The following is a 25,780-nucleotide window of genomic DNA, read 5'->3' as shown; positions in this document are numbered from 1 at the left end:
CAGAATACATTCTGCCCCCTCCAGATTGAGAATCACTAGCCTAGACCACTTATTACCATGGAGGAGCATGATCATCTATTTCATTGAATTTGAAAGGCACTTATTAACTCTTCCTGCACTGAAATCCCTTTTTACTTTTGGTAATTCATTTTTATGTCTACACTTGTAAACAATGACATCTGGCAGGATATTAATGTATTCATTAAAAAAAGAAACTAATAAATTACTTGAGTTGTGATGATTCTGCTTTTTGTGACAATCACAAATTATAGAGTAGGGAGTCAAAATTCAGGACAAAAATAGTAGAATGTGTGTATTAGCTGGCACATTATTCTGTTGTCACTGTATACACCTTGTTTGTCATAATGTACTTACTTTGTAAGTGCTTTGAGATGTTTCATTACTTTTAAAGGGAATTGTTTTGTAGGCAGACTGTAACTTAGTGTGTTGTCTGTGGTGATGTGATTTTCCAGCCTACTGAACAGCTTTGGAATACAATCCATTTTTTTTGTCACCTTTCATACTGAAGTGATTTACATTTGACCATATTTAAATATTTATTTACTAACAATCTTTCTATCATTGTGAATACAAAATTGTGAGACCTGTAAATTAAATTTTAATTACTAACAGAAGGCAGCAATTTCTTGTGAATGATACTACTGTGGGTACCCTTTGCAGGGAAAACTGTTCTGGAAAACATAACATTTGTGTAAAAGTGCTACTTCATTCCATCATTAATTAATTAATTAATTAATTAATTAATTAATTAATTAATTAATTAATTAAGGTATCTTTCTTCTCCTTGTGTATTGCAGCCTTACCCCACTATGAACCAGTTATCTGCAGCCTTGGGGGGACTGAGCCTGCCTGCCCAGCAGCTGGAAGCACTAAGGCCTGTGAATCTAATGCAAGATCGGAACATTCTTCCCAGTACAGAATCCAAGCTCCTGTACCTAATCTCAGTACAGACCTGAAGAAAGCAAACTGCAGATCAGAGTATGTGTACCAAATAAAAGTTAGACGCATTTGTTAACACTAGAACAACCGTGTTTATAGGCATACCTAGAACAACCATGACCGGTCAATTTGACCGGCGTATTAAAAACAAGATAAATATTATAATGAAAGGACAAACAATTGAATATAAGTAGTTTTATTCAGGAACGTCATATAAACCATCTACACAATCGAAACATTGTAAATAAACTGATCCTGCACTTTTCAAAATATGCAGTGCACTTACCGCAGACTGTCTTTGGGCATTTGGCACAGCTATCAACAGTAACCCAGGCTTCTGGCACCAAATGCTCCACAGGCATATACAAGTACAATGAAAGCTTCTAATTCTAGCAAGGGCATTGACCAGGGATCATCTTGGTTTCACTGCTGCTGGAAGATTCATTCTTCACAGCCAGATTCGTCTTTGTCCATCTTTGTGGCATCAGAATCGTTGTTTGGTAAACTTTGCAGTAATTCCAAACACTGTTTTGCCGTCCTGCGTCTTCAGTGATCCATTTTCAATGTGTATTGGGGTAACAATGAATTTTTTTAAAAAATCAAGTGACTCATAGTAACCAGTGCAGATAGACAGCCTGGCACTGTGAGCTGTCAAGGCTGATTGATGGGCTATCAGGAGGCTCATTGAAACAATAGAAATGTCAGAAGACCACTCACTTGAGGAATGCAGACTGATGTAATCAAACTTCAATACATGACTGCAAGTCCCGACTGATAAATACAAATAATAATATGTTTTATATGTATTGGTCAATTTGACCGCTCCTAGTCGGAATGGGTATGACAATATTTTATCTGGCTAATTTTTGCAGCTACGCGAGTCTTTTTGTCAGGGTAATTAGTACATCTGGAAAGTCCATCATAGAAAAGTCAGGAAAGCACAGCTCTGTATCTTAAACATACGCACAGCAATTGAAGTTGAAATTCCAAAACGGTCAAAATGACCGCCTTGGTCGTTCTAGTATTAAACTACAGTACTTGCATGATACAGTACTTGCAGTACTTGCGGGCAGCAGTGTGGAGTAGTGGTTAGGGCTCTGGACTCTTGACCGGAGGGTTGTGGGTTCAATCCCCAGTGGGGGACACTGCTGTTGTACCCTTGAGCAAGGTACTTTACCTAGATTGCTCCAGTAAAAACCCAACTGTATAAATGGGTAATTGTATGTAAAAATAATGTGATATCTGTATAATGTGAAATCTTGTAACAATTGTAAGTCGCCCTGGATAAGGGCGTCTGCTAAGAAATAAATAATAATAATAATGATATATGTCAAATAATTTAGAGTATTATAACATTACATACTATACTACAATATATGTCAAATAATTTAGAGTATTATAACATTACATACTATACTACAATATATGTCAAATAATTTAGAGTATTATAACATTATATACTATACTACAATTTTTGTTTTACTGCCTGCGTATAGAGAAAACCTTTAATTGTTTTGTATTTCAATTTTGTCTTTTTCAGCTCTTTCCGATGCACATTGACAAATATTCCTCAGACACAAGCATTGTTAAATAAAGCCAAACTGCCCCTTGGCTTGCTTCTTCATCCTTTCAGAGATCTTACGGTAACAGATTTTGCATTTTGTTTCTCTGCAATGTACATGGGTTGGACAAAAAAATTGACATATCTGCTGTATGTTGCACACACTTTGGTAGAAGTGGGTGTATTCATTTATTTTGCAAATACCATCCATGACTTAAATTCCATATTTCATTAAAAAAAGGGAAAAATCATTGATCTGACAGACTGATAGAAGGCTGATTGTAGGCCTCTCAAATTACTGAAGATTCACTAGTAAGCACCAGTTTTCCTTGAATCATTGACTAGGAATGGTCTTGGATCCCTCCAGAACAAATTAAAAACCTTGCAGACTTGTCGCATTGAATCAGTGTCATCCTAGCAGTTTGTGGCCCTACTTACTATGTCAGTGTTGTGACAGGAGTTTTACATTTTTTGTCCACTGTATTTGTTTTATCTTTTGGTACACAAAATCAGCCCAGTCTTGTAGTTAACACCTTGCGGTCGATGACTTATGTTGTGAACATTTTATAATGCAGATAAAGTAATCTTTCATACATGGCTAAAACTGCAGGTAAATCCCAGACATATCTTCAGAAATCTCTTTCACTAACACAACTGTTTTATACTGTGAAAACACAAGTGCTTTTTATGAACTGCAGCACAATTCTGTCTTTGTTTGTTTATGTGGAAGTTGTAGGGCTTATTACATCAAATTGCCTTTGTTGGATTGATCTGAAACAGGCACAGTTATAGATTTTTCTAAAACAAACATTTTCCCCAATATACCCCAAAAACCTATCCGCTTACTATGAATAGCTCTATTAGCATAATACTTTGCACACCTTGGTTTAACTTGCTGTGTTAGGCAAACAACCGTCTAATACACTGGTGCTAATTCTAATGTGGTTTACGATCCCAGTAGTGGCTTTAGGAAGTACCAATTAGCAAACTTTGATCAAGATAACTGTAGTTATTTTATGTTAAACAAGAGTTTTATTTACCACTATTTGTAATCCCTTGTAACCAAATTCTGGCATCTTTTTATTCTAATTCAGTCCTATAATGATATGGGGACAGTTTTAGTTTATGTAATGTTTCCATAAAAAAAAAAAAATTAAAAAAATGACCTGCTAAAATGTATTTTTACTTTTTTTAGCAATTACCTGTCATAACGTCCAACACCATTGTGAGATGCCGCTCTTGCAGAACGTACATTAACCCTTTTGTATCCTTTCTTGACCAAAGGAGGTGGAAATGTAATTTGTGCTACAGAGTCAATGATGGTAAGTTGAACACAATAGACATTTCACATCTTTATTTCTATTTTTAATTGGTGTATGTTTAACCATTCCCTTGCTTGCGGTTTTGACTGGAAATCCTTGGACCAACTGTTGTGGTCATTTTTTTATAATAACAAATACCCCCAAATTGTACCTATTTCCTTTTATGGAGTTCTCTTGACATTGTAAATTTATAAATGCATTATTGTTTTATTATTATTATTATTACATAAAGGTTTTATGCTACTACAATAACATTCGCAATGTGTACTTTAATTTAGTTCCTGAAGAATTCATGTACAATCCATTGACTCGTTCTTATGGTGAACCACACAAACGTCCAGAAGTGCAGAACTCAACTGTGGAGTTCATTGCTTCTTCAGATTATATGGTAAATACTGTTCAAAATGTAATCAAAATATTTTTATTTTATCAGACTTCTTTTGGACAAACAGAAAAATAACTGCAGGATTTATTTTATTTTTTCTTCTTGATAGCTTCGCCCTCCTCAGCCTGCTGTTTACCTGTTTGTGTTAGATGTTTCTCACAATGCTGTAGAAGCTGGTTACCTGAATGTACTATGTCAGTCTCTGCTTGAAAACTTGGACAAGTAAGTGTCAGTTATAAATAAATAATTACCAAGTTACCTACTAGGTATATATATTTTAACTTCCAAGAGTTACATATTTGAAAATCAAGAAAACATTTGAGATTACTGATTGTTTTTATTTCCATATATCATTTCTGTAATGCCAAAATTGATTTTCTAGTTTATGTTTTGAAAATTGACTCTGGAGGAGGGCTGTCCCTTACACAAATTATCTTCTAACCAAACTGAAAACATTAATATGCAGGTAGCGCTCTATGGATCATGTTTTTAAACAATGCATTGTTAAAAGGTTTGTCCTCAGTACAAAGTTGTTGTGTAAATGCTATACTGAAGATTCTTGTTTTCACAGTAAATTGCTTGTCTCTCTTTTTAAGGCTACCTGGGGATACGAGGACGAGAGTAGGATTCATAACATTTGACAGCACTATTCACTTTTATAACTTGCAGGAGGGATTATCACAGCCTCAGATGCTTGTTGTCTCAGATATTGACGGTACATGGCATTCTTAACATTTACATTTTAAAAATGTGCATAGTGTTAGAGTAAACCATTTCAACCATGTTTTTGGATGCAATTGCATTTATGATTATGCATTTAATTTTACAAACCACAACAGAAACCCACCACAGTTCAGTCAAACTGCTGCAGCACCTGGCGTAACAGTATAAGAGCCTGCATGTTGTTTTGTTTGTTCCTGAACATCAGTTAATCCCTTTGACAAACTATTTTTTGTGGTTCTACATTATGTTCAGTTAACGGAAGAATCTTTGTGGTTTCTACTTGGTGGCCCCTAATGAAATCCTCTCAAGCTATGTATCAAAAACTGCCAGAAACATTATACTGATACTGTAATGTAGTTTAACATTCTTTACTGTGTTAATTTAACTAAATGTATTGAATAAAGTTGTTTCTATTAAGTTGACATGTGTTTGTTTTGCAGATGTCTTTCTACCTACGCCTGATAGTTTGCTGGTAAATCTCAAGGAAAGCAAAGAGGTATGGTTTCAACCAATACAGTTAGTATTTTTTATATTTTCTTCTTTTGTTTAAAAATATGTTTTTCTTATTAAAATATTTTGAATTATAGAAAAAGAAAAAGAAAACACTACATGTTACCTTATTCACTGTTTTAAGCCTTATAACATTTGGTTCTTGACATTTCTGAAAACTGTTACTGTGATTACTAGATATTTTAACTAAATACAACTTATGTAACTTTCTGAAAAATTGTGTGTGATTTCTAGGCATAATTGTAAACCAAGTTATGACAATAATAATGATAAAGCCCTTTTTATATTTATTCAAGAAACAAATAGCTTTTGTTTATGTGAATTGTTTTCTCCAAAGGAAATTTAAATGTACATACTAATGACGCACTAAACCTTTTATTATTCATTATTATTATTTATTTCTTAGCTGATGCCCTTATCCAGGGCGACTTACAATTGTTACAAGATATCACATTATTTTCACATACAATTACCCATTTATACAGTTGGGTTTTTCACCGGAGCAATCTAGGTAAAGTACCTTGCTCAAGGGTACAACAGCAGTGTCCCCCACCTGGGATTGAACCCACGACCCTCCGGTTAAGAGTTCAGAGCCCTAACCACTATTCCACACTGCTGCCCTTTTACAACATGTCGACCCATTGTTCATCCATTGTTATGGGCATTCCTTAGCACAAGTTATTGATGTTATCAGAATATAGGTCATAGTGACCTGTGTGGCGTTGGCCTGATTGTTTGAGCTCATGAAGGCTCTATATTCACTCACTGCTAGTTATTTATTCTTTGTGTGGAATATGAATCTTAGATGCTTAGTTTTCCTCATTCTTTGATGCAGCTGGTGAAGGATTTATTAAATGCACTTCCCAACATGTTCACCAACACAAGAGAGACGCATAGCGCACTGGGACCTGCCCTTCAGGCTGCCTTCAAACTGATGTCTTCGACAGGGGGCCGGGTTTCTGTGTTTCAGACACAGTTGCCCTCTTTAGGAGCCGGTCTTCTGCACTCCAGAGAAGATCCCAACCAAAGATCAAGCACCAAGGTAAATGGGCAGCACACTGCAGCACTGTACGTTAGAAACAAATGAGAAAAAACTGTACACTACAATAAAATAAAAAATAATAATTTAGAGATTTCACTCTATGCTTGACAACCCAAAAACCTTACATAATATGGACTCTAGAGGGCATGCTGGAAAAGTAGTGTGGAAAAGCCTAACGAGAAATCACATACTTACATACACAACCACGTCATATGCATCCATCTTATTTCATGTTTTTAATGGGGGTATTAGTGATATATATTTGACAGTTTGCTGTGTATAGTAATTCAGTTCAGAAAACCAGGTCTATAACAATGGTTCAATCTGTCAGCTAAACATTTTTTTTCATAATTACCTGTACTTCTATTTGGTGGAAAAGAGGGGAGACAGACTTTTTTACTATACAATTTGTAATATGTACTTTGTATTATAACGCATTTTATTTTCACCTTTCAAAGTGAAGTTTATTTGAATAAGTTGATTTTCTAGGCATTTTTGCGGGGCCCTTAAAAGGGGGGAGCGACTAATACACCAGTGTAACGTATGCGCCAGTGTGCGTCTAATATTAAACTACTGTACCAGCGCCACAATGGGATTACTACAGCCATGGTTTTGTCTCGCACAAACTTAACTGTCAACAACCCGATTTATTTGTTCAGGATCTACGGCATTCAGATCATGTTGCTAGGTAGAAACACAAAACCACTGTTCTAATTAAAAGTTTTAATTTCTTACTCTCAGTACACTTAATGAAAGCTTGCATTTAATAGACTCTTGACTGACCTCCTCTCGAAATTGTCACAACTGTACTGCTTCACTTAGTGCTAACACAATATCTGCCAGTCTTTATGAATTTCCTTATTCCCTCCCTCCTGAGCCATTGATTTGTCAACATTCAAATTGAACCCGCCTCTGGGATCCACACCAAACAGTTATTGGTTGAAAAGCGAAATAATACACTTTCCAAGTCTTCCGGTCATTGTAACTGCAGTGCTATAATAATGCAGGTGACTTTGAGACTGGGTAAAGTAGGACAGTAAGAAAAAAAAAAGGGAAATGCTACTCAACAGGTTTGAAATAGTGCATTGTTGAATTTGCCAAAATACATGTTAATCGCAATGCTGAAAAAGCAGTACGTGACTGGAGACGAAACACAGACAAACTTAAAATGGACAAAGAAAAACAAGCTGATAGGAGGAAAGTGTTTATGGCCTGCTGTAAAAAGCATTTTGTTTGAATGGAGTACTTTGAATGACTTTAATACATACTGTAGCTTGTTCTACATGTCAGTGAAACGCAGTGGTACACTTGTAAAGTATCTGTGTGGTTATGGTTCTGATTGACAAAACAAAATGAATACATTTGCACAGCTGGAAATTGAATGCAATTGTACTGCACTGTAAAATGTTTTGTTTACTGGTTATTAAATGGTGCACTGATTTAGTTTATTGGCTTTTTTGCTTTTTCATTGATGAAGCAGCACTGTTTAATAATGTTATTTTAATTTTGAATTAATACAATGAATTTGTAAAAGCCAATGCAGCAGGAACTGTTGTCTAAGTGTGGTTTTGGAAAGAAATGTTCAGTAAAGCAAAGAAGATATGTTCTTGATCTTGTCTGGGTGCTTGATAAGCTAAAATAAAATACTGGTAGTTTTAATACAGATGTGATGTGCGATGTATGACTTGATTTTACGCTTTGTTAATTATTACTTTTTAACTTTTGAAAAATGAATAGTTTCTAGCAGTTTAACTAAAAATGAAAAACAACACTGTAAAATCATTAGTGGAATAAAATCGTTGCAAACAAGGGTTATTTCTAAACTAAACCTGTGTATCTTTCTTTGTTTATCGGTGTTGAGCATGTAGGAAAAAATAAATTATCAAAAAAGGAGGGAACGACTTTTACACCAATGCGACCTATAAAACGATTTTTGTGGTGATTAAATTGATAGTCTTTATACTGAGAAATTAAGAAATATCGGTTGCAAGCAGTCAAATTAACTTATCAGTGTGTTTGTTTTCTTAAGGTTGTGCAACATCTGGGTCCAGCCACTGATTTTTATAAGAAGCTGGCACTAGACTGTTCTGGACAACAGATCGCAGTCGACCTTTTCCTCTTGAGTTCCCAGTACTCGGACCTGGCATCCTTAGGTGAGAAGAATTCAGGAATGTAACATATCATTTTCTCTCTTTATAGAGATGAACAAGTGTAGGAATGTGTTACCAACCTTGACTGTCATTACTAAAAAAGCATGTACAAAATAACTTAACATTGCTACATTCTTCAGTGAAAATAAATGTTAAACAAGTGCTGTCTAAATATTTTCAGTGTGGCATGTTTTTTATATTATACAATGTAAGCATTACCACTGAACCAGATAATAATAATTAAATGCATCTATTGACATATCTTTCTATTGCTAAGCTATATTAACATAAAGAACTGACCTATACATTATTTATTATACTGTAGGTCAAATGTATTAATCTCAGTTTGTTTTTTTCCCCCAGCGTGTGTGTCCAAATATTCAGCAGGAAGCATTTTTTACTACCCGTCTTTCCATCACGTTCACAATCCTGCCCAGGCAGAAACATTTCAGAAAGATCTCCGACACTATTTCACCAGAAAGATTGGTTTTGAGGCCGTCATGAGGATACGATGCACCAAAGGTACTGCAATTATTTGGATTTCATAATAATAATAATAATAATAATAATAATAATAATAATAATAATAATTATTATTATTATTATTATTATTATTATTATTATTATTATTATTATTATTATTATTATTTTTTTATTATTGTATCATTTTTAAGAAGGGCGACAGTAAATGGCCTTTGTTGTAAAGTTGCTTTTAGTAAGCCTTGTAATGGGTTTCAGAATATGACTTTATCCTTTCAATTTCTCTCAGTAAATCTTTTTGGATTATGATTTGTGGTTCTCTATTTTGTTAGGTCTTTCTATCCATACTTTCCATGGAAATTTCTTTGTACGTTCTACTGACCTGCTTTCTCTTGCAAATGTCAATCCGGACTCTAGATTTGCTGTTCAGATGTCTATTGACGAAAGTTTGACTGATACAGCCCTCGTTTGCTTTCAGGCTGCTCTTCTTTACACCTCCAGTAAAGGTAATGTATTACAGCCTGTATACTATATTATTATTATTGTTATTATTATTATTATTTATTTCTTAGCCGACACCCTTATCCAGGGCGACTTACAATTGTTACAATATATCACAGTATTTTAATATACAATTACATTATTATTTACACATTATTTTTTTTATATACAATTACCCATTTTTACAGTTGCGTTTTTACTGGAGCAATCTAGGTAAAGTACCTTGCTCAAGGGTACAGTAGCAGTGTCCCCCTCCTGGGATTGAACCCACGACCCTCCGGTCCAGAGCCCTAACCACTACTCCACATTGCTGTCCTATATATCCTGGCCTACCACAAATATGTAAAACTTGGCATAATCCCTTTTTATAGGAGATGATGATAGGGAAGACAAATTCAGTGTTACTTCAGATGTATCCACTTACTACCAATGCAGAATGACTGGAATTAAGGATGCAACGGTTATGGTTTGAGACCTTCACCATGCAATACTCAACCTATGGTTGAAATGGAAACCCCAGTCCCACTTGCAGCCAATTCACTTTTAATATCTTTGGCAGTCAATCTCGGATTGTTATTAACCTTCATCACAATTCCTCTACTTGTTCTTGGTGAAAGAACCTTCTTTCTTCTAGACCGAGGGAGCGTTGTGACAGCACCATGAGTCTTGTACTTCCTAGATAATAGAAACAATAGTTGAAATTGGGATACTCAAATGCTTGGAAATCTTCTTGTATCCTTCTCCAGCTTTATGACAATAAATAATTTTTTGCCTTCAGATTGCTCTTTACTTTTTCCCATATTGACTTATTGGTAATGACAGCAATCATCTTATGCCTAACCTTTTTATACTCTCTAAGAATGTTCACCTACAATCCAGCATTTTCTCGACTTTTCTAGAATTAGGTTCTGCATCATCATATTGACTCTGGCTCACCGCGACCCTCTATAGGATTAAGCGGTTACAGATAATGGATGGATGGATGGTTGGATGGATCATATTGAAATTTCTAGCACCATGTAGCCAATACTATCACAGCATCAAAGGGTATTAATACTTTTGAATTAGCATTTTTTCTTCATCCTCAAAAGCAAAATCTTTTGTAGCAAAAGTTTTTCCTAAAATTCTTTCTTTGAGACATTTCTAGAAATTATAAATTTCCATTGGGGTATGTATTATTATTATTATTATTATTATTTGTTTATTTAGCAGACGCCTTTATCCAAGGCGACTTACAGAGACTAGGGTGTGTGAACTATGCATCAGCTGCAGAGTCACTTACAATTACATCTCACCCGAAAGACGGAGCACAAGGAGGTTAAATGACTTGCTCAGGGTCACACAATGAGTTAGTGGCTAAGGTGGGATTTGAACCGGGGACCTCTTGGTTACAAGCCCTTTTCTTTAACCACTGGCTACAACTGTATATGTTGGAGTAAAGGTGTAGACTAACCTATTGGTTTACATTACTATAACTGATTTTAAATTTCAATTGTAATATGTTTTGTTTGTTTTCAGGCAAGCGAAGGATTCGGGTGCACACTCTGTTTGCCAGTGGTGAGCCAGTTGAATGATGTGTTTGCAGGAGCTGATGTTCAGGCAATTACATGCCTATTGGCAAATATGGGTGAGTGTTTCACAAGCTTAAGGGTCAATCATTTTTACATATTGTGATATATTCAAAAACATTTAACTCATGAGTTATTTACAGAATATAAATTATTAATATAATAAAGTTTGATAGTATTGACACTACCTCAACTTCCATTCTTTAGCTACATTTCTTAAACAGTTTTACTGCATGAAGAACTAAAACAACCCTTCTGGTAGAATTTGTTGTTAACTGTAAGTGAATGGTTTTAAAGAATCAGATCTAATACATATCGCTGCAATGATGTATAATTTGAATTGTGGAATTTTTTTATATTCATTGTCCTAGATTCTCAGTAGGTGTCACTACTGCATATTGTAAACCTCCAATGACTGCACATACTGTAATCCATTAATAACAGCCCTGGTAGGATTATTTGTTCTGCCAGCAGTTTTACATGTATGAACTTAGATGAGAAGTGCATGATCATCTGAATGCAGTGCTTGGTGATTAAATATGAATGTAAGCTTGTAGTGACCTGTTATATGTTTTAATTGGTTTAAAAAATATATACTAATAGCTGGACATCAAGAATATAACTGATCATTTTATTTTTTTGACACTGATGATCAGAATTTCTTGTATTATTTTATGTAACCTCCATTTAACCCGGTTGTTGGAACATGGTGGGAAATGTAAGAACATAAGAAAGTTTACAAACGAGAGGAGGCCATTCGGCCCATCTTGCTCATTTGGTTGTTAGTAGCTTATTGATCCCAGAATCTCACCAAGCAGCTTCTTGAAGGATCCTAGGGTGTCAGCTTCAACAGCATTACTGGGGAGTTGGTTCCAGGCTCTCACAATTCTCTGTGTAAAAAAGTGCCTCCTATTTTCTGTTCTGAATGCCCCTTTCTCTAATCTCCATTTGTGACCCCTGGTTTCTTTTTTCAGGTCAAAAAAGTCCCCTGGGTCGACATTGTCTATACCTTTTAGAATTTTGAATGCTTGAATCAGATCACTGCGTAGTCTTCTTTGTTCAAGACTGAATAGATTCAGTTATTTTAGCCTGTCTGCATACGACATGCCTTTTAAACCCGGGATAATTCTGGTTGCTCTTTTTTTGCACTCTTTCTAGAGCAGCAATATCCTTTTTGTAGCAAGGTGACCAGAACTGAACACAATATTCTAGATGAGGTCTTACTAATGCATTGTAAAGTTTTAACATTACTTCCCTTGATTTAAATTCAACACTTTTCACAATATACCCAAGCATCTTGTTGGGCTTTTTTTTATAGCTTCCCCACATTGTTTAGATGGAGACATTTCAGAGTCAACATAAACTCCTAGGTCTTTTTCATAAATTCCTTCTTCAATTTCAGTATCTCCCATATGATATTTATAATGCACATTTTTATTGCCTGCGTGGAGTACCTTACAGTTTTCTCTATTAAATGTCATTTGCCATGTGTCTGCCCAGTTCTGAATGCTGTCTAGATCATTTTGAATGACCTTTGCTGCTGCAACAGTGTTTGCCACTCCTCCTATTTTTGTGTCGTCTGCAAATTTAACAAGTTTGCTTTAATCAGTCTCCTCTATTCAGTACTTTCTGTTTTCTACTTGTTAACCACTCCCTAATCCATGTGCATGCATTTCCTTGAATCCCTACTGCGTTCAGTTTGAGAATTAATGTTTTATGCAGGACTGTCAAAAGCTTTCTGGAAATCTAAATAAACTCTGTCATATGCTTTGCAATTATCCATATCCAAAAAATCAAGCAAAAAACCAGGATACTGTTACCGTATAAGTAATTTTCCATTTTGGATCTTATTATAGTTTCCATAAGTGTACATATAATAGAAGTCAGGCTTATTGGTCTGTAGTTACCTGGTTCGGTTTTGTCTCCCTTTTTGTGGATCGGTATTACGTTTGCAATTCTCCAGTCTGTCGGTACAACCCCTGTGTCAAGAGACTGTTGCATGATATTGATTAGCGGTTTGTAAATAACTTCTTTCATTTCTTTGAGTACTATTGGGAGGATCTCATCCGGCTCAGGGGATTAAGAGCTCCTAGTCCCTTTAACACTTCTGCCTCTGTTATGCTAAAGTTATTTTAAAACTGGACAGGAACAGGTCGACATGTGGGAGCATGTTGTCTGTATCCTCCTTTGTAAAAACTTGTGAAAAGTAATTATTCTATATATTTGCTATTTTTTTTTCTTCGTCTATGATTTTGCCATTTGTATCTCTTAGACATTTAACCTCCTCTTTGAATGGTGTATAAACCAATGCTTTAAAAAGCATGTTCTTATTTGCACAACAGTATTCTCATAAGTCCCTCTTTTCCAGACTTGACTTTGACAGGTTTAGACCAGTTTTAATGCCACAGTGCAACTTCCAGTACAGGCATTAGTAGCCAACCTAATCCTTGTACTCAATTTTTATGCTGGAAAACAACTGCAAAACCAAACCAAGAAGCATGAGAAAAAGTTGTTTGCTAAAGAGGTAATAAAAAAAGAAAGAACATTTTGAAAGCGTTGGTTAATCCGCCCCTGTTAAATTATAGCTTTTCCTTTATTTTTCCAAATTTACAGCTGTTGATCGAGCGATTTCCTCCAATCTGACGGACTCCCGAGATGCCGTGGTAAACGCTGTGGTGGATTCACTCTCTGCTTACCGCTCAACCACTTCCAGTTTCCAACAGTCTGGTGTGATAGCTCCGTATTCCCTCAGGCTCTTTCCCCTTTATGTCCTGGCTCTGCTCAAACAAGTAAGACTGGTTTTTCTTGGAAGAAGAAAAGATTACGAACAAAACTCCATTGTGTTTGTCAAATGTATGCGGCATATTCACAGAAAACAAGGAACTCAAATATTGAAGCAGCTTGCTATTACAGTGTGGCAAAGTGCCCCCCCCCTGTGTATGTTATATGTTACGTGTTGTGTGTAAATGTTGGTGTATAGGCATTGGTACACGGGATATAAGCGGTCTGTGTTTCACGTGTGTGTAAATTGTATATTTGTATTTAGGCACGGGGATGGCACATCACATCACGTGCAAGTAAAAAGTAATATGTGAGCACGGGGAATTGCACTTTAATTAATTCACGTGCAGTTGTACCGAGATTCCAATTGAATGATTGACTAGCAATCGAATCTCGGTACAACTGCATAAAAGCTGCATGTTTTCACTCACTGGTGGTTGGTGTTCGGTGAGTGGAGAACGGGTTAGGAGACGGAGGGTATTGTAAAAGGAATAATAGTAAAAGAAGCTCACCGTGTTTGTCTGTGTAGTCCGTGTTGTTTGTCTCTTTATTTTGGCTCAAGTGCCGTGTCCTGTTTTGTGTTCTGTTTTGTGTTCTGTTTGTTAAACCTTTTTATTTTGTTAATAAACGCTGAGTGCAGCCATTGCACTCAGCTCATCATCACCACCGTCTCTGTCTGTGTGTTTCTCTCTCTGGTCTGAGTTCCTCCCTGCAGCCATCTTTGTCACACGTGGTGTCAGAACCGGGACAACAGCGCCTCCAGGGCTCAGGCCAGAGCGGGAACCGCAGTTTTTTTTGGGGGGGAAAAAAAAAAAAAAAACCCAAAGGAGAAGAAATGGGGAGAAGAGGCTGGACAAGAGCACAGGAGGGCAAAGGGAGAAAGGTGGAAGCAGGGCTGTGGTGTTTCGACTGTGGCCAAACTAGCCACACCACCATACCCTGCTCCGTCCATAGGACCCTACAGGCAATGGCCCAAAGACTGGGATGGGGGGAGTGGTGCCCTGGCTGTGGGGCATATGGGCACACGTTGGCCCTATGCCCCATGGAGGATGAAGAAGAGGAGCCCTTGCTGCCACGTCCTATGCCTGAGCGGGAGGAGCCCGAACGTCCACAGCCCGAGTGGGAGGAGCCCGAACGTCCTATGCCCGAGTGGGAGGAGCCCGAACGTCCACAGCCCGAGTGGGAGGAGCCCGAACGTCCACAGCCCGAGTGGGAGGAGCCCGAACGTCCACAGCCCGAGTGGGAGGAGCCCGAACGTCCACAGCCCGAGTGGGAGGAGCCCGAACGTCCACGGCCCGAGAGGGAGGAGTCGGTGCGTCCACGGCCCGAGAGGGAGGAGTCGGTGCGTCCACGGCCCGAGAGGGAGGAGTCGGTGCGTCCACGGCCCGAGAGGGAGGAGTCGGTGCGTCCACGGCCCGAGAGGGAGGAGTCGGTGCGTCCACGGCCCGGAGGGGAGGATCCAGTGTGTCCTGTGTCCGGAGGGGAGGAGCTGAAGGCCCAAACCCCTATTTTTTTTTGGGAGGGACGAGGGTGTGAAGCTCAGGCTCCACAGCAGCCGCTGTTTTTGCTGCTGAAGGGAGCCCAGCGGAGACGCCCGCCACCAGCTCTACCCCCGCTGTCGGAGGAGCCGGCAGCGCCACCAGCCCTACCCCCGCTGTCGGAGGAGCCGGCAGCGCCACCACCACCACCCGAGGGAGAGGAGCAGGAGCTGCCTCTGCCTCCACCACCTGAGGGAGAGGAGAAGGAGCTGCCTCTGCCTCCACCACCACCCGAGGGAGAGGAGCAGGAGCTGCCTCTGCCTCCACCACCACCCGAGGGAGAGGAGCAGGAGCTGCCTCTGCCTCCACCACCCGAGGGAGAGGAGCAGGAGCTGCCTCTGCCTCCACCACCCGAGGGAGAGGAGCAGGAGCTGCCTCTGCCTCCACCACCACCCGAGGGAGAGGAGCAGGAGCTGCCTCTGCCTCCACCACCACCCGAGGGAGAGGAGCAGGAGCTGCCTCTGCCTCCACCACCACCCGAGGGAGAGGAGCAGGAGCTGCCTCTGCCTCCACCACCCGAGGGAGAGGAGCAGGAGCTGCCTCTGCCTCCACCACCCGAGGGAGAGGAGCAGGAGCTGCCTCTGCCTCCACCACCCGAGGGAGAGGAGCAGCAGCTGCCTCTGCCTCCACCACCACCACCCGAGGGAGAGGAGCAGGAGCTGCCTCTGCCTCCACCACCACCCGAGGGAGAGGAGCAGGAGCTGCCTCTGCCTCCACCACCCAAGGGAGAGGAGCAGGAGCTGGCTCTGCCTCCACCACCCGAGGGAGAGGAGCAGGAGCTGCCTCTGCCTCCACCACCACCCGAGGGAGAGGAGCAGGAGCTGCCTCTGCCTCCACCACCACCCGAGGGAGAGGAGCAGGAGCTGCCTCTGCCTCCACCACCACCCGAGGGAGAGGAGCAGGAGCTGCCTCTGCCTCCACCACCCGAGGGAGAGGAGCAGGAGCTGCCTCTGCCTCCACCTCCCGAGGGTCCGCTGCTGCTGCCGTCGCCTGAGGTCATCGAGGGTCCTGCTTCGCCTGGGGTCGCCGGGGCCTCTGCTTTGCCTCGGGTCGCTACACTGTGGCCGGAGCTCCATGAAGGGGAGCTGCCGGCCATAAAGAAAGAGGGGGAGGTCAGGAGACCAGCTCCCCCAGCTGCACTTTCGCGGCAGCAGATAGTGTGGCTGAAGCCCCGGAAGAGGGAGCTGCCAGCCACGAAGAATTGGGGGGTGCCAGACATTCCACCATGGCCACCCCCAGAAACAACTTGCTTCCCCCTCTTCCGGGACTTTGGGACTGAGGGGGGAGGTGGCCATTGAGGCCATGTGTGCGTTGCACAAGGGGGGGTATATGTGGCAAAGTGCCCCCCCCTGTGTATGTTATATGTTACGTGTTGTGTGTAAATGTTGGTGTATAGGCATTGGTACACGGGATATAAGCGGTCTGTGTTTCACGTGTGTGTAAATTGTATATTTGTATTTAGGCACGGGGATGGCACATCACATCACGTGCAAGTAAAAAGTAATATGTGAGCACGGGGAATTGCACTTTAATTAATTCACGTGCAGTTGTACCGAGATTCCAATTGAATGATTGACTAGCAATCGAATCTCGGTACAACTGCATAAAAGCTGCATGTTTTCACTCACTGGTGGTTGGTGTTCGGTGAGTGGAGAACGGGTTAGGAGACGGAGGGTATTGTAAAAGGAATAATAGTAAAAGAAGCTCACCGTGTTTGTCTGTGTAGTCCGTGTTGTTTGTCTCTTTATTTTGGCTCAAGTGCCGTGTCCTGTTTTGTGTTCTGTTTGTTAAACCTTTTTATTTTGTTAATAAACGCTGAGTGCAGCCATTGCACTCAGCTCATCATCACCACCGTCTCTGTCTGTGTGTTTCTCTCTCTGGTCTGAGTTCCTCCCTGCAGCCATCTTTGTCACATACAGTCACACAAATTCTGTGTTTGAGATGAAGAAACGCCCAAACTGTGCTTTTGTTTTTTTTGACTGGCAAAAAAAATCTATACAATTTAAATCTTAAGATTTTATACCTGCAAACAAAATTGTGTAGAGAATTTAATAGACTTATTTTATTAACATGGTCTTATAACTGAGGGTGCAGCACCCCAACACACACAAGGGAGGGTTAAATAGTACAGCATATACTGTATCATCCAAGACATTGCTGTAAAAGGTCAAGTGTAATGCCTAATGAGCTACAGGTATTTGACAATTTATGATTCACAAATCAGCACAATTCAGGGACCAACTCACACAATTAAATTTGGCGCAAAAAGTTGTTATACCAATTTCTTTTGTTTTACTTTTTTTTTTTGAAAACCTGGATTAATTATTAAAATGTGTAATACTAAACATTTTGCAGAAAACTGTCAAATGCGTAAAAAATACATCATATATATATATATATATATATTTTTTTTTTTTACAGTCCATTAAAAACAGAGCTTTCTGCCAACATTGCCAACTCATTAACATTATAGCAAAATGTCATAGTTGCTTAAATACTGCCATACATTAAATAATGATCATGTATTGAATGTGTTCCCAGTTTTCTACTAGCTAATATAAATTTAACAAGTACGCTTGTAAGCAAAGCCAAGCATTGCACAATGAACCTTGTATGTAGTATATAGATTAGAATGACACAGGTCTGGTTATTAATCTGCAGTTTTTTAAAAAGTATCACTAATGTGATAATGTAAATAAGGTTCAAGGAGTGCATACGTTTTATTACACTTACTAAAGTGGGTATGGTGCTAAATCAGCACCTAATTTATCAAAGCAATCTTTGACATGAATGCTTTCATTAGCACGTTTTCCACTTCTGGTCATTTTTCTTTATGTTTTTAACTGCAGGTGGCCATTGTTAATTTTAAATGTGCCCAACTGGGGAACTGTATGACTTTCTGACTCAAACTAGAACTGTTCACAGTTGCTGACTTCACATTCGAGTAACACATACTGCTTTGTACCCTAAATATAGAATGTAGTTGTCTTTAGTTTAATTATTTTAATTGCATTTTGAAGAATATATATTATGCAAGATATACTGTACTACAAAATAATGTATTGTATTGACCAATTCAGTATTTAAAAGCGTTTTTAATTGACTGTACTACTGCCTGCTGTATTGCCATGTTGAATGTCTATTTAACTTTCATTTTTACAGAAAGCACTGAGAACAGGTACTAGCACTAGACTGGATGACCGAGTGTTCGCAATGTGCGAATTCAAGTGTCAGCCTCTGCAACAAATCATGCGCATGATTCATCCCAATTTGTACAGAATAGACAATCTCACTGACGAGGTAAGGGCACAACAGAATGGGTTTCAAGTCTTTGTACTGTCCCAAACAAAACTGCTTCAAAAATATTGCTGATGCCGTTGATGTGAGAAAAGTATTATAGCGAAATGTATTTGAGCATATTGTGTTTATCCTTATAACGGTTCAGTCAGTAAAAAATACAGAATTTTGTTGGGTGGTAAATACCCATTCAGTAATGGTTACATTTATTTCAGGGAACCATGATAATAACCTAATCATTTTTGTTATTGTACATTTAAATACACTCTTAAGCTTTATTTTTACAGTTGGTTATTAGTTATCAACATTGAAAATTGTCAAACTCCTTAAATTAGATCTTTGAAGAATGTCAAAATGGTCCATGAAAAGTACTTGAAATTTTTACCAGAAAAACTGTATGAACCCTGTATTTATGACATCTGATTGCGTTAAGCAGAATTTGTATATTATATTTGCAGCTGAGGTTTTATAAAATTAATGTTATGTGAAATGGGCATACATGTAAAAGGTTTGAGTAACATTTCAATTTGGGCTCCCGGCCAAAATATTAGTTTTGCCCCAGGAGTTTGTCAAAGATCATTGGCCACTTTCACCCATGTGCTTATCCTCTGTTTCTCTGCATTCTACTTCATGAGGTCACGTGATAGAACACTGAGAGTTTAAAACATGTTAGTTATTGGGAAGCAATGATTGGTTCCTGAGAAAGAGAGCCAGGACGTTGGGTTCTTGTAAAACGCCCAGAAGCAGCCCCTCAGTAACAAATCACTGCTTTTCCAAAGACTCATGTTTGCAATCTCTCAGGTAATGTGTGCGTCTTTTATATAGGAAAATGTGATACGTACAATGTTATGATAATACACCCAAGTAGTTTTTTGCTAGTTTAAAACATTGCCATTTTGTTTTCCTTTTACAAATGTTTTCCTTTTACAAAAGCCCAATGTTTTTTTAAGCAATGGTAAATAATGTGTGTGTGTAATTTTGTATATATATATATATATATATATATATATATATATATATATATTAGCTCAAAGAGCCAGCTGCATATATATATATGTGTGTGTATTTGTCCTGAAGCTTTACCACTCTTGTATTGGTGTTTTATATAAATACGTTTTAAACTGTCAAAACTATTTGGATATTTATTTGCATTTCATGGATAGAAAAAATGTACCTCTTTGTTCCACCAAAGTGTGTTTACATTAATACATTTTCTCTGTAGTATTTGTCTTTGAAGGTGGCTGTCAAAACAGTATTTAAAGCCAGGCTTTATGAAGCTTTTAAACTTTGTTTTAACAATTTTTTATTTTATTTATTTTTTTGAAAACAGGGAGCCCTCCATGTTAATGATTCCATAGTACCCCAGCCACCTATTCTCCAGCTTTCTGCTGAGAGACTTACCAGAGAGGGTGCATTCCTCATGGATTGTGGATCTGTAAGTATCGGGTTACCAGCATCCATACAGTGTCAGTATTGTTAAGTAGTTTGTAATTCACATCCCATGGCAATTGTACACATATTATTTTTTTGTAATGTTATTACTGTATGGTTTTCTGAAAAGTTTCCATAGTGCCTCATACCTCATAAATGGATCAGCAAGAGTGATGTACATTCTCAGACAGATCAAACCTTGACATCACATGTTTTCTCCCAACAAAATCAACTGTTTTGTCTGACTGATACATAATGTGAAATCTGGATTGCAATGCATACAGTATGCCAGGCTTGAAAAGATGAAGAACAATGAGGGAAATGCCTTGACAAGGGTAACTTAAATAGTTGTGTGATATTATGAAAGCACCGGGCTCTTACTTTAACACTGTTAGTTAATACTAGGTTTACAAATGTTAAAGTCTTGGGAATAGTGTGTTAATGGATACACCAGTGTTCTCAGTATGTGTTTAATGTGTTTATAGCTAACAACATAATCCCACAACTCTTACATATTGTATACTTCCATTCATTACATAACCCTCATATGTCCAGTTTTGAAAGAAACACATGCTATACTAAACTTTCTAATCTGTTTTGAAATGCAGCTACATTATTAAATGTGCTTTTCACATTGTAGTATTGTAGCTGAAAAGAGCTTTGTATTCTGTACCGTTCATTGTAATTTTACATGCAGCCAAGGAGATTATATTAAGCATTGTGAACAGATTTAACACGTGCTGAAGTAATAAAAAAATAAAATAATGCAATCTTTCTCTTCAGGTTCTTTATCTTTGGGTTGGCAAAAGCTGTGATGTGACTTTCATAAGTGATGTGCTTGGCTATCCAAACCATGCTTCAATACAACAGAATATTGTAAGTGTAATGAGGTTTACCATATGATTCATTGATCTCTTTTGGTTTAGCCTGTGAACATCATACATTATATCTCATTGGAAATACAAGATACATTGCCCTGTGTTGAGTTAGTTATGTCTAAATCTGTATGGGATCGATCTCTATGAATGAGAAGTCAAGTACCTAAAGTGTATTAATAGAGTTTCAGTGCTCAATCTCAACCCAGTTTGTTTTCAAACACACCTGTCTTTTATATATCAGCAGTTTTGACCTATAGCTGGGCTGCAATGCACCACATTAATTACTAACATTGCTAGCTACCAAAATCACTTGTTGTAAACTATTTTAAATACTTGTTGAGCTAATTTTCATATTATGTATTACAGGTTTCCATTATTGTCATCTCTGTATTTGCATGGTTGATGGTTAATTATAACTCATTCTTGGTAGTGAAATAAACTTAGCACTGTAACACATTTTTTTAAAATGTAATGACTCCTTTGATTTTGTTAGACATAACATTCAGCAATACATAATGTACATGTATTAAGTTACTGTTGCTTCTCATTTTTATACACAGACACAGATTCCAGAACTTGAAACCCCGTCTTCTGAAAGAACACAATCTTTTATTACCTGGCTCCAAGAGAACAGATCATTTAATCCAGTTCTTTATATTGTGAAGTAAGTGTTTTCGAAATACAGCGGAACTGCAATTAAAGTGGTTCTATTTTTGAAAAGCATATTTTTTCAAGGTTAATGTAATTTGAATTGGTGAGGAAGGTACATTTTTATTTGCTTATAACTTGCTGAGGTGTATAAAGGCCATTTCCCAGGCCAAGCAGGGAGAATGGATGAGATGGGAGAGTGTGGAACAACGCAAGATTGGCTGGCAAGACCTATAGTCAATGGAACAGAGCAGGATCAGTTTCCTCATCAGGTCAACATATGATGTTCTCCCATCACCACAGAACCTAAACCTCTGGGTAGGAGAGGATCCCTCATGTCCTTTGTGTTCATCATCTGCAACATTAAGGCACATTTTGACAGGATGTAAGGTGGCTCTTAGCCAAGGACGGTTTACTTGGCGCCATGACCAGGTGCTGCAATGTTTGGCCTTAGCATTGGAAGACAAGCGTAACATGACAAATAAGTTGCCACCTGTTCCATCAAAACATTACAAACAAAAGACAACATTCCTCCGCCCAGGAGAGCAACCACCAAAAAAAGGTGTTAAAACCAATCCTCGCCCAGGACAACTGGAAGCTGCTAGAGACTGGAAAATGCTGGCAGATGTTGGTCAACGGCTTATTTTTCCACCTGAGATTGCCACCACTAACCTTCGACCAGATATTGTCTTGTGGTCTGGATCAGCACGCCTTGTTCACCTGGCAGAGTTAACAGTGCCATGGGAGGATGCTGTAGATGAGGCATATGAGAGGAAGAAACTGCAGTATGCTCAACTAGCCACTGAAGCGGAACAGCGAGGATGGAGAGTCCGGGTTTACCCAGTGGAGGTGGGTTGTCGAGGATTTGTGGCACACTCTACAACCCGGTTTCTCAGAGACGTCAGATTCAGTGGCCAAGAGTTGCGTCACACAGTGAAGAACTTATCTGAAGCAGCAGAGAGGAGCAGCAACTGGCTGTGGTTGAGACGGAAAGATTCTGGCTGGGGATCTCAAACACAATAGAAAGGAAAGCTGATGTACTGGTAAGTAAGCTGGGCTGAGTTGAGTGGGGGACGGAGGGGAGTGATGCTGGGATGCCAGAATCTCCGTCGAGCCCTCTTGAGGTGCCGTGGGCTAGTCGACGAAACACCGAGGATGGAAGGTGCCCACTTGAAGACCCCAGAGATGTACCCTACTTAGCTCAATCCAGACGGTTGTCATGCTGATGTGCTGGGGAGACTGCACTGGTTGATCCCCGGAGCCAGCATAGCAGCCGTTGTGTGTGCTGATGCACTAGGGAGGCAATAAGCTGATCCCTGGAGCCAGCATTACACTTCAGCCATCAACACCAGACAGAAGGATATCTACATCATCATATGGAAGGAAGTGCAAATGGATGGAGAAACATATGGATCATATTAGTTTACTGTAAAGCTACGTCTTAGTTGGTGCTTATCTTGGCGAGAGCCGAGTTCAAATCAGCATGAAGTTTTAACATCTACTCTCGTAATGGAAATCTGAAAAAAACGTAATTTATTTTTACAATGGCCAATATAAATGCACAGATTAGTTAACACTTTTCATTGGATTTATGAATAAAATGGTGTACAGTACATTTCATCAAACAAATTAATTTCTACTAGTTTCTTACAGTACAATATCTGCATTTACATTGCAAAACAAAAATTATGCTTTATCATTTTGTTTGGTTTAAAGCAGAAATGGTTGTGTAATATTGAATTTCTGGCAATTTTTTTCCAATCTTTTGCAGGGACGATACCTCTGCCAAGACTAACTTCTTCCAGCTTTTAATTGAAGACCGAACAGAAGCAGCTTTGTCTTATTATGAGTTTCTCCTCCACATTCAGCAACAGATCTCCAAATAGATGGTAGATTAACACTGAACCATGAAGGCAGAAGAGTCCTAAAATGGCAAAAATATGGAAAACCTTTAGAGGAAGGAAGCCTCTGAAGATAACGGTAATCCTACTGAACCAATAAAGCTGTAAGAAGGAAGTGGATGATTTATGAACTAATGCCATAGTATTTTATGAGAAAAATGCTAAGAACAATTGTAAAACGAAAGTCGTCTGTAGACAGAATTACAGCATATTTAATTAATGGTCTTCTTACCTGCTTCCTGTAGTGCAAAGAAGAATGTACTGTTTCATAGTTGCTTTCAGCTGTCAGAATTATGTAGCTGTTCACGGAGAGAACCTTTCTTAGTGAAATGTAACCGGCTCTGAAGTTTTCCTACATTTAATACAAAGAACTCTATTTGAGCTGGCAAAAAACTTGTTTTGATGCACCTAGCTAACTAAACATTGTAAAGCCGTGTATAACATGTAACTGCTAATAGGAAAATATTCAGAATGTGTGCAGCAGTACTGAATTACATTTGAGGGAGGCATCTCCTGCCCCATGAAGGGCTGTGGAGGTCTGTATATTTAAGACTTTAGTGCTTGTGCCATCCTCCAGTTTTACCGGGCCATATCTAAGTCCTTCATAAACACAAATTGTTTATCTTTGTAATTCTCTTTCTTTTATGTGAAATGTATTTATGATCTGCTTATTAATTAAAACAAAATAATATTTTGCTTGATGTTGTCTTTTAATTGTTGTCTTTAGAATTTATAACCTTTTCAGATATTTTGTAATAAAATTATATTTCTAGGCCTAAGGCTTGTATATTTTTTGTTTTAATATGTACACACATGGTTTCACCACCTAAGTAATGTGTCCCCAAGCCAAGGGTTGTGTCATTGGACACCTCCACTGCTGCATTTAGTCAGCTTTGTGCTGTGTTTCCAATGCTCTGCTTTCTGCTGTTTTTTTATGAAAGACTGCTGCATTTAGCAATCTTGTTGAAAACTCTGCTGGCTCTTCATCGACCTTGGCATTGCAGCTGTATAAGCTGTGAGCCAGTCCACTTTGCACAGTCCTCCCAGAATGTTTCTTTTACAGCTGATCCCCATCGTTTTTGTTATTTTCCACTGAATTGAACAGTAGTTGGCTAGTTGATAACTTTAAACACTCAAAAATGAAAGTAAAACCAAAACGAAACTTAGTAATACGTTTTGACAAACGTTTGAATGAGAAGTCTGTTATCACATTGACAGACTTCTCACAAACATTTGTGTTGCTAAATTTGTATTTGGTACAACCGTTTACTTTTGTTGATGCATATAGACCTTCCATATTTCACCTCGGATGTGAAGACAAAATGTCATGAAACTATATTCAGCATGTACTGTATCACAAGAATAAATCACTGGCAGTCTAGAAAAGTAGTATAAAGCTGAAACATAACTACTCCAAAAATTGTAATACAATATGCTAATGTTACCTTTAAAAGTAGTTTAATTTGCTGTATCCATGAGTGAAACCCCAAGAGTGATATGATGACCATGTTTAATCTAACCTACTACCACAAGTTACTTTATGTTGTACTGATTTTACTGCTAAAAGAAAATGGTATGTCATCAGGGTAATGCCTGCTTCTTTTGTACTATAAGCGGATTTAAAAACCTATAGTTGAAAAATATTAATTCTGTACATAGGTATGTCACACTTTGATTTGTATATACTGAATATATTGAGAGCCACTTAATAAATTGAAACCTGGTTAGGACATTATTTTCTGGGGATATATGGAGATGACGGTCATTCAGTACATACATATGTCACTCTTACATTTGTTATGTGTACATACTGTTGATATACATAACCGATCCACTGTTTTTAATAGTTGATGTTAAATAATTATTTATAAAACAACCAGAAGTACATCGATAGGAATAGTTTTCTATGAGGGTTTTTTTTGTGTTTAAATATTTATAGGATTTTAGTATTACATGGTATCATTTTATAAATTCATGAAATGCACCACCTGGAAATCCTTTCTACAAGTTAATGTATTGAGAGTGATACACGAGTGGTAATTTTGCTGAACATTCTGATATTTTTCATCAGTCCGCTATTAGTCCTCATATTGTGTTGATTGGA

General features: G+C 38.4%; 1 protein-coding gene across 1 annotated transcript; it reads left to right on the top strand.

Annotated features, from left to right (window-relative positions):
* The first annotated feature begins 237 nt into the window (after positions 1-237).
* Positions 238-23,705, top strand: LOC117972411 (protein transport protein Sec24B). The gene is given in 21 exon segments (XM_059022598.1): positions 238-273; positions 819-945; positions 948-999; positions 2,501-2,603; positions 3,717-3,843; positions 4,122-4,231; positions 4,338-4,450; positions 4,825-4,943; positions 5,392-5,447; positions 6,297-6,503; positions 8,533-8,656; positions 9,017-9,175; positions 9,466-9,639; positions 11,153-11,177; positions 11,179-11,261; positions 13,816-13,991; positions 18,684-18,821; positions 20,149-20,253; positions 21,033-21,125; positions 21,688-21,791; positions 23,547-23,705. Coding segments are annotated over 21 exon segments (2,346 nt in total). The 3' UTR covers positions 23,662-23,705.
* The last annotated feature ends 2,075 nt before the right edge of the window (positions 23,706-25,780 follow it).

The sequence above is a fragment of the Acipenser ruthenus genome, chromosome 1, assembly GCF_902713425.1.
Source record: "Acipenser ruthenus chromosome 1, fAciRut3.2 maternal haplotype, whole genome shotgun sequence".
In the NCBI taxonomy this organism is placed as follows: Eukaryota; Metazoa; Chordata; class Actinopteri; order Acipenseriformes; family Acipenseridae; genus Acipenser; species Acipenser ruthenus.
The sequence above is the reverse complement of the archived record's forward strand: the minus strand, read 5'-3'. Positions and strand labels throughout refer to the sequence as shown.